This window comes from Oreochromis aureus, linkage group 5 (assembly GCF_013358895.1).
Source record: "Oreochromis aureus strain Israel breed Guangdong linkage group 5, ZZ_aureus, whole genome shotgun sequence".
In the NCBI taxonomy this organism is placed as follows: domain Eukaryota; kingdom Metazoa; phylum Chordata; class Actinopteri; order Cichliformes; family Cichlidae; genus Oreochromis; species Oreochromis aureus.
In genome coordinates, this window is record NC_052946.1 from 24,009,025 (window position 1) to 24,021,706 (window position 12,682).

General features: G+C 44.1%; 1 protein-coding gene across 2 annotated transcripts in view; it reads left to right on the forward strand.

The window, feature by feature from the left end:
- The window catches only part of foxj3 (forkhead box J3), an 84,568-nt gene that overhangs the window by 69,359 nt on the left and 2,527 nt on the right, over positions 1 to 12,682 (forward strand). For both annotated transcript variants that reach the window (XM_039612490.1, XM_039612491.1), the window contains exons 5-10: positions 1,988 to 2,089; positions 5,838 to 5,966; positions 7,885 to 8,059; positions 9,903 to 10,406; positions 11,777 to 11,878; positions 12,432 to 12,623. In XM_039612490.1, coding sequence (XP_039468424.1) covers positions 1,988 to 2,089; positions 5,838 to 5,966; positions 7,885 to 8,059; positions 9,903 to 10,406; positions 11,777 to 11,878; positions 12,432 to 12,623 — 1,204 coding nt within the window. The remainder of the gene's footprint in view (positions 1 to 1,987; positions 2,090 to 5,837; positions 5,967 to 7,884; positions 8,060 to 9,902; positions 10,407 to 11,776; positions 11,879 to 12,431; positions 12,624 to 12,682) is intronic.

Here is a 12,682-nt window from a genome sequence, read left to right on the forward strand (position 1 = left end):
TTGGCCTTGGGAACCAGTGGACATTTTAGCACGACAATAACCCAAAACATACAGCAAAGCGTGGTGAAGAAATGGTTAGCAGACAACAACATTAACGTTTTGCAGTGGCCTAGCCAGAGTCCTGACTTGAATCAATTGAGAATCTGTGGAGGAGCTAAAGATCAGGGTGATGGCAAGAAGACCCTCCAACCTGAAAGATTTGGAGCTCATTGCTAAAGATGAATGGGCAAAAATGCCTGTGGAGACATGCAAAAAGCTGGTCTGCAATTATAGGAAGCGTTTGATTGCTGTAATAGCCAATAAAGGCTTTTTTCTATTGATTATTGAGAAGGGTATGAATAATTCTGGACATGATACTTTTGCTAAAATATAAATAAAACCTGAGAAATATTTTTTCCACAATGATGCCTCTTGTACATCGTCTTATTATCTTTGGGAGACACCTGTGTCATTTCTGCTCAAAAAGAACTTGCATATTGAACAAAAGTAACTTTAAGTCAATATTTGGCAGGGGTATGAATAATTATGGGCTTAACTGTATGTATATATATATATATATATATATATATATATATATATATATATATATATATATATATATATATATATATGTATGTATGTATGTACACTCTTCTCCTGCTTCCTTCTTGTTAAAGCTTTAATATCTGTGTGGTTCAGTATATTATTTTTGTGTCTTTACCTTGCATCTGCCTCAGTGTTGTTTTCCTTTTGCCCTTCTTTCTCTCCCACTTTCCCTTGACTCTTTCTCTACCACTTGCAGACGTGCACGCACACACACACACACACACACACACACACACACACACACACACAGACTCAGTAGGAGTTCATATCCAGACTTTATGTAACTACCTCTTCATGCTGCTTCGCTAGCCTGTCATGAAGTGGGCTCCTTATTAATAAACTATGCCTCAGGCAACCATTACATACATTACATTTTGCACTCACTTTTTTTAACAAACATCAATTAATGCAGAACTGTGCGCAGCGGCTATTCTGAGCGGGAGCTTTTGTCTTTAATTATGCATGAGCTTCATCCGCCCGTTAACGTACGGCTGTACAGGTTTTTACTGAGCTGCTCAGATTGACCTGGCCCTTGGGCATCCCAACACAGGGGGCTCTTGTCTCTTCCTTCCCCACAATGTGGCTGACCAGAGGCTACGATGAAGAGAAATTCCCCAAGCTGGCGAGGGAGACTCATATGCACACGCCACACACACACACTGTTGTCTCTACCAGACACATACACAAGCACATAGACTCCATTAAGCTTAAAATGCTGTTTATGTAGTTGCCTCACGGCATCCAAATACTATCAGATTCATTCAACAAACTGCGGTATTGCAGGTGTGTGATCTTAGATACAGCAAATACACAAAGCGTACCTTGTTTTTAGTGTTTTTAGTACCTTTGTTTTTTGAGTGTGACACAAAAGAACGCACAAAGCGAAGAGGACTCTGTTTTCTGTAGGACACGTAAAGACCCTGCCTGTCTACAAAGGATTCCTTTAAGGGTCTTGAGAGTTTGTGAAATCTCATTTATGTTTAGCATGAATTGGCAGCCATTCCTCTTACAGTAACAGCAGCCACAGCAGAGTTATCTCTCACAACAGTGCACCTATACTGCAAGACAAGGGGTTGCACGTGTGCATCAATATGGTATGTGTGTTTGGGCGGGAGGTGACAGCGGGGTTTGGGGTTTCAGACCTATTTTCTTTTTAGTTTTTTGTTTGTTTGTTTGTTTAAGTCTTAAATCAAGTTGTTTCTCTGATGTATCATAGAAGCGGCTCTGTTTGTTTTTTGTTTTCAGATCTTGCAGATGGATATGAATGTGATAGCAACATGAAATGTGTTACCAGCTTTAATACAGGTTGCTCCTGCAGTAGTGGGATCTCGTGTGTTTAATAATTGGATTACGTTGACTTCTTTTTTGTTCTGCCTCCACTCCCTGCCCCCAACCCCCACAGGCTTCCACGCCGTACAGCCTAGAGTCAGAGTCTTTGGGGATGGAGTGTATGATCTCTGGAAGTGCCTCTCCAACGCTGGCAATCAACACTGTGACTAACAAGGTACTACAGCCAGCAATCCAGCCTCCAGCTCCAACACACACCTGGCTACACGGCTGCACCCTGACCCCACCCACTTCTCCAACCACCTACAGCACCATTCCCCACAGAGACAGGAGCACTTTTGTGAAGGGGAGATGCAGGCGCGCACACACACACTTTCACACGAGCATATGCTCATGTGCCTAAAGCTTCTCTTCATCACAACCCACACCAAAATACACAACTATGTGCCCTGCTGTACCTTTTTCCTCTACAACAACAGGCAGCAGGCTCTTGTTATCTTTAGTGCGGAAATATGATGCTCACACTGGTGCTTGCCTTTGCAACCTGATAGACTGCACGCAGTCTTGTGCACATTTGGAAACAGAATACTCCACATGCTGCATGGGGTTTCTGTATTCACACCTGTAGTGCAGGTTGACGCCCAAAAAGTTGTTTTCTCACCGAGTGACCACTCTACAGGTGACATCCCCAGCTGCTGGCTCCGTCTGCCCTCCGTGGCTTTTCTTTTCTTCTTTTTTTTTTTTTTTAGTATCCGTGAAAACATAGAAACACTTGTACATCATAGAGCAAAGCTACAGGGACTGCTAGCTGTTAGCTCTGAGTGTGCTGCTCACTCTGAAATTTAAATAGGCTTTTTAACCTTAAGCTCTCATCCTCTGAGCCCAGTGGGGGCAGCTCTCAGGAGTACTTTTAAAAAGCCTACAAGAGTCGCTTATTCAGTTATTGCAAGCATTACAAAAAAATGTGGTTTAACATGAACAGGGGTGTTCACAGAAAAGATGAGTTAGTGCTTGTATGACAGAGGCTCTTACGTTTCAAGTTAAAGGCAAAAGTCTGAGCATATTTCTGCATGTGCTGTAATTTTTATGCATGCACATTTATGTTACAAAGCGTTTCTGCTTGTTTTGAGGAGCGTGTCGGTGACAACCACCTAGGGGCTCTTTCTGTAGCAGACAGATTCATTGGCCAAAGTGTGGAGACAGATGACCCTTTTCCTGTTTGATTACTACAGACAAGCACTTTCCACCGATCTCCACCACCAGCCGCTGGATAATAAGGCCCTAATGTTAAGAGCTGATGGTTAAGTCTGGATCCCTGCCATCGAATACCTCCAGCGAAATAACTTACACGAGTAATAACCGACATGCATAAAAATGACACCCAAAAAAACCACCAGCTGAGCGATTTCAAGGCAGTTTTGTCTTCTTTTGTTCATTTGATTGTGACAAAAAGTGTTATGGCGGTAAAGCGAGCAGAAGACAAAGTGGAATAGCAACAGATCTGAGGTCTGAAGTCCTCAGAGAGAGCTTGTTTCTCACCGTCTTACACTGTAAACACACAACAGGCCACGCCTCTTTCGGTGCAGCATGCCAAGCCACAGGAATTCCCTCTCTGTTTTTTTTTTTCTCCTCTCTCTCGCTTTCTATTCTAGTCTCTCTCCCTCATATTCCCGCCTTCTCACATAGACCAATGGGAGACGCTGGCAGGACGACTACTGAACCAGCAAGAATCTTCTGTCTAGCATTCCTCACACGATTGTACTCCCTCTCTCTTTGGTGTCTTTCTCACACAGACTCAGACTTTTCTTTGCCCCCCACCAAAGATTGTGTTCTGAGATTATCCTAAACACTGGTCACTTAAAGTGACAAAACTTTGGCACTAATGTGTGGATGATCGAGAGGGGACAGGGACAGACTGTTGGAAATATGCTTGCTAATGAATAGTTCTTCTCCTCTCATCTCCTTCATGCATCTCATACCCTTTTTGTGTCTCTTCCTCTGTCACCTTGTGTCTGTGCGATCCTGCATGCAGGAATTGTGCCGAACATTGGCTGGCATTGTTGGAGACACCTGGGCTTTGATTTCATAATCCATGTCTCATGCACCAGATTAGGCCCCCATGTAAAAGACACCTCTGGCTTTTTACTTAATTCACTGCTAAGAATAGAACTCTGACTCGCTTGCCTGCTAGCCGTACACAGTTTTTACTGTGGAGCTGCTCCTGCCTGTATGAACACGCTTGCCTCGGCCTCTGTGTGTTTATGTGTGTTGTTCTACCTTTGTGCACGTCCGTTGCTGTAGCAATGTATGTCTATTATATGTTACATGCTTGTGTGTATGTGGGTGAGACACGACTGGGTGTTAGCCTGCGACGGTGCGTGTTTGAGTAGGCATCTTCACTCAGAGGACTTGGTGTTGGGTGGGGGTGAGGGTGGGGGGGTCTGGGTAAACCACAGAGCAGTGAGGTTTTTGAAATCATCACACTTTATGGTTGAATGGTGTAAAAATAGATTGTGGTGAGAGACTTAAGGCTAAAAGCTTGTTTTATGACTTCATTACACATAACATTTATATATCTGTGGCACGCTGTTTTTGATTAGCATTGTAGGGTTGATTTTGTAGACGTGCTTAAGCCTTCAGTCTTAGCTGCTCATTGAGTTCCCTTTTGCGCTAATGAACGCTGGAGCCAGGCCCACACTGAGTGGAAGAAGGCTAGAGTTGCCTAATGAGCTTCTCTTACCACCCCCCTGTTGTCCTCTCCCTCTGCCTCACCCCTCTTCCTCAAACAGTGTTCTCTGGATTCAGCATTTGCGCTGTTCAGTTGTGTTGTTTTTTTTAAATTGCGCTATTTCTATCTCATTCTATCAGTGCAGAAGCCAAGCTCCATATTAAAGGCTTAATATGATCTGAAGCTCTTGCTCTGTGCTCTGGATTCGCACCAACATATTAGTCAGCCGGCCAATCAGTCAGAGAAGAGAAGACTGGTCAGGGCTGCCTGAATTTCCTCACCTCCTTGGGGCCGCTGTGGTGCCACGCTGTGGCTCAACAGAAAGACAAGAGGCTTCAGTCCATTGCTGCTGCTACTGAGAGGCAGGGTGCTGGACAAGCCGGGCCAATCTGCCCGCCTGAAGGCTACTACAACTGCTGTTTCATTGTGCTCAGCACAGAGCCCACTCTGTTGAGCAGCAGTGATGAGCAGAAGCCACCATGCTGCACTCACACATGGACAGGCACACACAAATCTGAGAATGCCATGCCTTCTTCCACTGCAACACCACCAGCGCATTACTGCCATTCCTTTCTCACCAAACAAAACTCAGCACATGGGATGGTCTCTGTGGGTGTCATTATATTCATTATCTGGATTATTCTTCTTACTACTGTCTTAATTGTCTGACGGCACACTTTATTTGGGGAATGGCGGGAGGACTAAACCTTGTTAGACGATAATTAAGATTGTCGTCCTGAAGTGCCTCGGCTAGTTTCGCTCCTACATTGAAAGGTCAGTGTCTCGGCTGCACTGAAATCCTTTGTTAGCTGTCCCAAACGGATTTGCGCTTGGTGAGCAGATGTGGCTGACATCGCCAGTAGCATGACCTTTAGTGATGGGAATGTCTCAGCTGTCTCCAGACCCCTTAACACATTCAGATGGAACCCCTTAGTGACTGCGGAGGGTGTTGAGCAGCACCCTGTGTCTGTCTGTCTCTCACTCACACACACACACACACATGCACGCAATAAAACGAAAAACTATTCTGCAATTATGACATGCTGTTGCATGCAGCACACACACATCTCCTGGCTTCACATTCCCACTTCTAATATCATTAAACTGCACACCAACATTACCTTTCACACCAATTTTCTTCAAGGAATGCTGACAGTAAGAGTGCATTTATTTGTGTGGTTGGGTTTTTTCTTTTTTTTAAGACATGAAGGCTGATGCACATGTGTATGCGTTTCAGGTGGCGTTGTACAACACAGACCAGGAAGGGAGTGATAGTCCAAGAAGCAGCCTTAACAACAGCCTGTCTGATCAGAGTCTGGCCTCCGTCAATCTCAACAGCGTGGGCAGTGTGCACAGCTATACACCGGTAAGAACAAGGATGAATGTTGTTGAGAGAATTGTAGTCATTTTTATGGATTCAGCACTCTGAACATAATCTTAAATGTTCTCTTGATTGCAAAGTTTAACTTTCACAATGACTAATTTAGAAGGGCACTAAAGATAGACAAGCTCTACCTCCCCTCCTAAAAAAAACAACAAAAAACATAAAACATCAAAAGTTAATGAGACCTGGGTTGGTTGATTCAAACAGCCATAAAACAAGAGGAAACACCCTCACCTGCAGCAGTGTATTTAAAAAAAAAAAAAAGAGCTTTGGAAAAATACAGCAGCAGTTTTATTCCCTGCACTGTACAGTCTCAGGAAATGCATTTTTCTTCTGTGGTGTTCATGCAGCACCACGTGGTCACCAAACACCTGCAACAGAAGAATCGGTTGCTACCTGCTACCTGAGCCAGTCAGGCTTGATACAGATTTGAGGTGGGCTGCGTCTTATTGAGGTTGACCTAAACGGAGCCATAAAGACCTCGGGTTTATTTGCAGCAATTAATCTGCATCGTTCATGGGAACAAAGAAAAAACAATAAAGGTGCCAGGGCAGGTTGTCCCTGCTGTTCTGCACAGAGTCAATAGTGTAGAACAGTGGGATTTTTTTTTTTTTTTGTTTGTTTCTGGCTCTTACTGAATATTTGTAACAGGATATTTATATAAATTTGGTGTAATTGTTGTTTTTTGAGCACTGAGCACTTACAGCCAAATGATAAATTGTCATTGTGTTCATATTTTTCCAAGCCGTAGGAGAGCCACAGTCGCTAAATGAATGAAAATGAAACACTGCCAGGCTTAGAAAGTGTACTGTATCCCATATTTTATCTGCTCAGAAAGTCCCAGGAGGCTTTCTTCAGAGGAGCCAGCCGTAGACGGTAATAGACCGAGGTTCACGGTGGACATGAGCTGGAGTACAACATCAGGAAGGGGGTTAAGGGAAACAGAGAAAAATGTGCACGCTCCTGGAACCCAGACAAAGAGAAGTGCTTCCTCTGATGTCCTCCCACCAGAGATGCCCCCTCTTTGGTGTGGTCCTCCTGCATCCTAGAGCGCTCCGTGCTCCAGGCGCTGGGCATCGATCGGCTCAGCCTGATGGATGTGCTCGCTCTCTCTTCTCTGTCTCACTCTCACACACAGCCAAAGCAGCAGCTCGCAGTAAACACTCCGGCTTTATTATCACCTCTTCACTCTTAGCCTTGCCAGTCTGTGAGCCATGCGCTTCAGCAGCGTGCCCACATATTGGAAGAGGAAGATGTTATGATCAAAAATTGGACGTGAACTCTCTTGTAGTGCTAGCCCACAGTGGTAACAGGTCAGGTCCTACTTTGTGAAATAACCATGGTTTTGTATTGCTGCGCCTGCTGTGGTGAATCTCATAGATAAATTCTCAGCTGGAGGGGACGCTGCTTGCCGTCTCACACCCAGGGGCAGTGCATAACATTGACTGCCCACACAAATACATGGATAAAATGGCTGCTTATTTGTACAAGGTATTGCTATTGATTTTGTTTTAAATACATTTTGCTTAGCCACCTGAGTATTGGCTTTGTGTCCATTCGAGTTGCTCTCTTAATGTTGTGTGAGCCAAGGCGGTAAGCACTGACCTAGATTGTTGTGCTTCGCGTAATTGTTCTTTATATGTAACATGACTGACACCCTTTCAGGCGGAAACAGACATTGTAGCCGTCACTCCTCAGAACAATTAAACCATCCATGTGTTTGAGAACTGCTTTATATTTGATGTGGTTCCTTGATAAGGTGAGCATGGTGTGGGTATCTTTGAAAAGTACAGGTGCTCCTCTACAGTAATCCCTGTAGCTTATACCTTAACCAGTGAAACATCAAAGTGTTGGTCACTTTTGTAACTCTTTGCTGTCTTTTATCTCTTCATTTGTCCAGGTGACCAGTCACCTAGAGCCTGTGTCCCAGTCTATGAGCCTCCAGCAGCCCCCCCAGTCCCAGTATAACATGCCAGACAGGGACAAGCAGCTCTTGTTCTCAGAATTTGAAGATCTCAGTGCCTCCTTCCGCAGCCTTTACAAGTCTGTTTTTGAGCAGTCCTTCAGCCAACAAGGTAAGTGGGCTCACGGGAGCATCAAGTGGAAACCTAATAGAGGGCCTAAGCTTCAATCATCAAGGAACAGGATGATTCTCAGAACGATTTTCCTAATGCGGGTTTGTTCTTAACAGCTGGGGCTATAGAGAGTCTTTAGGCACTAATGAGGTTTACAAAGAATTGAGCAGGTTTTCAAACAGGCTGACGAGCCTATAGTGGAAATCTATACTGAGTATTTTCACGATCTTCTGCCAGAGAAAATGTAAAAACCACCTCATTTAATATACAAAAGCAGAGTCTGAGAGTCTGTGTATTTCATTAACCGACGCAGGCTTAATTCTCCACATTATGTTTCTTCACGTTAGATAAATGCTGTCTGCATCTTGTCACGTGTCGAGTTTTTCACGTAGGGTATGTTTCATCAGATGAGTGGAAGAGGTTGCAGGCAGCTTAAGGCCTCAGTAAATCTGTTGGATTTGAGGTTCATTTGTCATAATGATGGGGAATTTGTATCATATAATACACGGTGTTGGATAGAGCACAGCTTTACCAAACGGCTGTGAGTCCCTGCAGAACAAAAAGCAGTTTTGCTTGTAATCTGATTGACTGATAAACATGGAGCACTTGACAAGCGAGTTATGAGCAAAGTCGACTGAGCTTTCTGTGTATAACCTACTTTCACAAATCAAATGCATTTCATGCTAATGTTTTCAAAGAGTTCCTCTCCTTTAATCTATCATCTATGTTTCATTAGTTGAAAGTTGTAACCTTTTTTTATGCGCATAAAAGTGAAATCTCTTAGTCAGACAAGCTCTAGCAATTAAAAAGCGTAAATAATCGAGCTAGAGGATTTCACACTCTGCCGCTGTAGACAGTGAGCTAATTCACTGGCTTTGATAATAGGTAATGAGCTCGCATTATTATTCTGGTGCCGCGTTAATTGCTTTCTGTATTTCCCTCGTTGGACAATGGGCTTTCTGTGCCGATAAGAGATGCACCTTTGTCACCCCTGCAGTGAGTGTTACGTGCCGATTGTGGAGGTGCAGGGCTGGAGTCAGCTCTAAAAGCACTCCAGTGAAATAGGTTTACTGTGCCAAAGCTGTGAAGGACAGTGCCTCTTACGACCACTCCCCAGCACTCAGATGATTGCAGTTGGGTGTGCAGATGTTCATGCTCCAGTCATGTCTGCGCAGCGGCACAATGAATCTGTCAAAGACGGCGTAGCTGGAGAAGAGTGTCGACGGCAACTCGAGACAGCGAACCTTAGAATCAAAACTGGTGCTGAGTCATTCCCTGACACAATAAAATGGCAGCTGGCCTGTCTCAAGTGTAGAACTACTTAAGTACAGGAGGCCCCTGTCCCATTACTGTCAGATGCTAAGACTGATGACCTGAAGTAGCTGTTTAAACATGTGATGGCTCCCGACTCTTATTTGTATTTGTGCTGAAGTGCCTTAAATGCATTCGATCCTGAAACCATGCGAGTGCATTTGTTTGGAAAATTAGCAGCAGCTGGAGCTACGGCTAAATATAGTTTCATTATAAATTAATTTTCCATTATTTTTAGATTTAGTGATTCCCAGGGGCCAGGGTAATGTCTACAAATTGCTTTTTGCTGTAATAGAAAATAGTCCAAAATCTAAACGTGGTGATGAGAAACGTATAAAAGCAACACATCCTCAAAAGTGAGAAGCCGAAACAAGTACCTAAGTAAAAAGTCAAATTATACTGAGTTAATTGTTGAATAATTTTTCATAATTTTCCTTGTTCCTGCACTGATTGTCTCTGTTGTATTGTAAATACAATTAAAAATTAATTGTGTTAATAATTCTTTACTTTATTGATGTGTTTTATTTTTCAGGTCCGATGGGCATACCGGCAGATTCCTCCCAGCAGACCCACACCTCCTGCTCCTATCAGCACTCCCCCAGTGGCACCATTAGCTCTCAGAACAGCCTCTCAAACAACCAGTCTAACAACCACCCTAACAGCCACTCCACCAACAGTGGTCAGGTTCCCCTGTCCCATCCTGCCCAAGCCCACCCTGGCCACGGCTCGCCCCATGCGCAGCACCTCTCGCAGCACGGGGGCCCTCACAACCAACACAGCCAACACGCCCAGCACAGCCAACACAGTCAGCACCCACAGCACCAACAGCACTCCCAGCATCCTCAGCATGCTGCGCACTCCCAGCACGGGCAGCATCCATCGCAGCACCAGTCCCACAGCCAGCACCCGCAGCAACACACGCCACACCCCTCTCAACACACACAGCACAGCCAGCACCCTTCTCAACATGGACAGCAGCACCAGAGCCTCTCCCACCAGCCCCATCCTACCCAGCAACAAATGGCCTGCAACACAGGTAAGGCCCTGTGTCTGTCACTTGTCTGTGGACCCAGCGTCGCCTCGTGTTGTTCACTCTTCATCCTGTCCATCATGCAAACCACATGTAAAGCAAAGACGGCGTGCTTACAGCTGAATTGGATTTCTTATCAGTTCTCTCTTTTCTTTTCTATTTTTTTTTTTTGTAATAAAGCACTGAGAAATTGTTTTAGATGCTGAAGACTAAATCATCTCCTGATTTATTATCTGTGCTGTTGAGAACAAAGCAGTGCTGAAGCCGCTGATTTCTGCAGCCTGTACAGTCACCTGGCACCTCCTAGTGGCCACACCACAGCACTGAACTGTTTAACAGCCCCCCCCAAAAAAGGGGTTTTATATTTGCCATTGACTTCTTATTCATTTGGTGGAAAAAGACTGCCAGTAAAACCGAAAATGTGACTAAAATGACCTGACCTTTATGTGCAGGCATTATTGTTGTTGTCAGGAAATAATGGCTTGCCATCGTCAGACAAAAGCTGTTTTCACACAATGCACCCTTGAACTTTTTTTCGACATTACCCAACAGAGCTCCTTTTAAGACTGCAAATGTCCAATGCAGTCTGATCAGACATTAAATGATCTTTTTTGTATGTATTTTTGGAGCGTAGTGGAGAGAAAACAGGAAAGCTGGGAGAAAGGCAATAAATGGCTTCGGGGCAGATTCAAACCTGGGCTTCTGCATTAACCTTTTAGCAAACGGGTCACATGCTCAGCCCTGTGAGCTTAACCTACACCCCAGACATTAAATAGTCTTTAACCTGCTATCTCTCTATTACGATATCTCTGTGAGCCTGGAGCAAGTAGTTATCCTGAAAATCCTGAGCAAGTGGGTCATCATGTGTGCTCCCTCACTGTAGCCTTTACCCAGGCCACACCCTGTCCTAAACCAAACAATGAGACTCTCCTTATGTGTACTCAGACAGCTGCTCAAATCTCGTTCTTCCGATACTGTCCAGAGTTCATGTGTGAAAACGGCTCAGTCCCCAAAATGTACAATTGTAACTGTTACCTCACATTTGAGGTTTAAATTCCTCTTAACTGGATAAAACTACAGCAGATTAACACTAAAATGTGTCATGTAGTCATGTACCAGACTTCAGTGTGCAGAGATTTCAGTCCTCATACCACATTGGCCCATATTAAATGGGTTGCAACTGGCCCTGCTCGGTGAGGGGGAAACTCCATTTGAACCAGAAGGGGAGGCAGACACGTTCTGCCAGAGCAAGTGCTTCTACAATTATGACTGAAACTGTATTTCTCCCTGGCGTGAACTTGGCATTGGAACCAAAATCACCTGACTTTGATCTCTTACCTTGTAATGTTACACATAGTATGCTGTGTGTGTTGCAGGTTTACTGTCTGACTGGTACCCAAATCTGGATGCACTGAAAGAAAGCTGTCGTATTGCTAGCAGCTATAACTGGGCTGATGTCGACCTTTCACCTTTCCAAGGTGCGGTTTGGTCACTACAAGTAGATCTCAATCCATTTGCAGTTATTAAATTTGATAAGTGAAGAATTTATAAAAACCTTTTGCTGTCAGATTTACCTCCTGTCTAACATGTATGCAGTCAGAAGATTTAAAGCTAGAAGCTGACAGTACAGGAATGCCCCAGCTTTTGATTGAGTGCTCAAATGTTGACTCTGTGGAGTTGATTACCAGTTTAATTAAACTGAGCTCTTCAATTAAATAACACTGCCTTCAAGTTTAATTACCAAAACACCAAGCTCAGCAGGTCAGTTTATCCAATTAGAGTCTAGGATTGCAAGGTAGGATGTTTTTAAATATCACCCACTGAAGGTTACTGACATAATGAATATATATTGCAGCAAAGTTTTTGCTACTTGTTTGTAAATTAGTTTGTCATTTACTAAAATTTATATTCTGTGGAAAGTCAACTGGAGCGGTTTCACACATTTCATTGTCACAAAATTTTATTTTAAATCAGTTAAGTCCAGCACCACCTGCTTCTCGTGTGCTAAAATGTATGTTTTATCTTCCCAAGGACTGAGAGAGAGCATGAGACAAGCAGAGTTGAACAACTGGTCTCTGGAACCCACCCAAATTGCAGACCTCTGCTCATCCATCAACCAGTTTTTTGCTCGCACTGGCGTGATCCAGCCACAGGGGGCAGTGCAGCCTCCCGTTTGCCATGGCTCCATGCACACCAACAAACCCAGCCAGCACCTCAACGCAGGTTAAACAGCTGATTCTTAACCTTTCAGCCCTAATCAGCGATCATTGTTCATCGTGTAA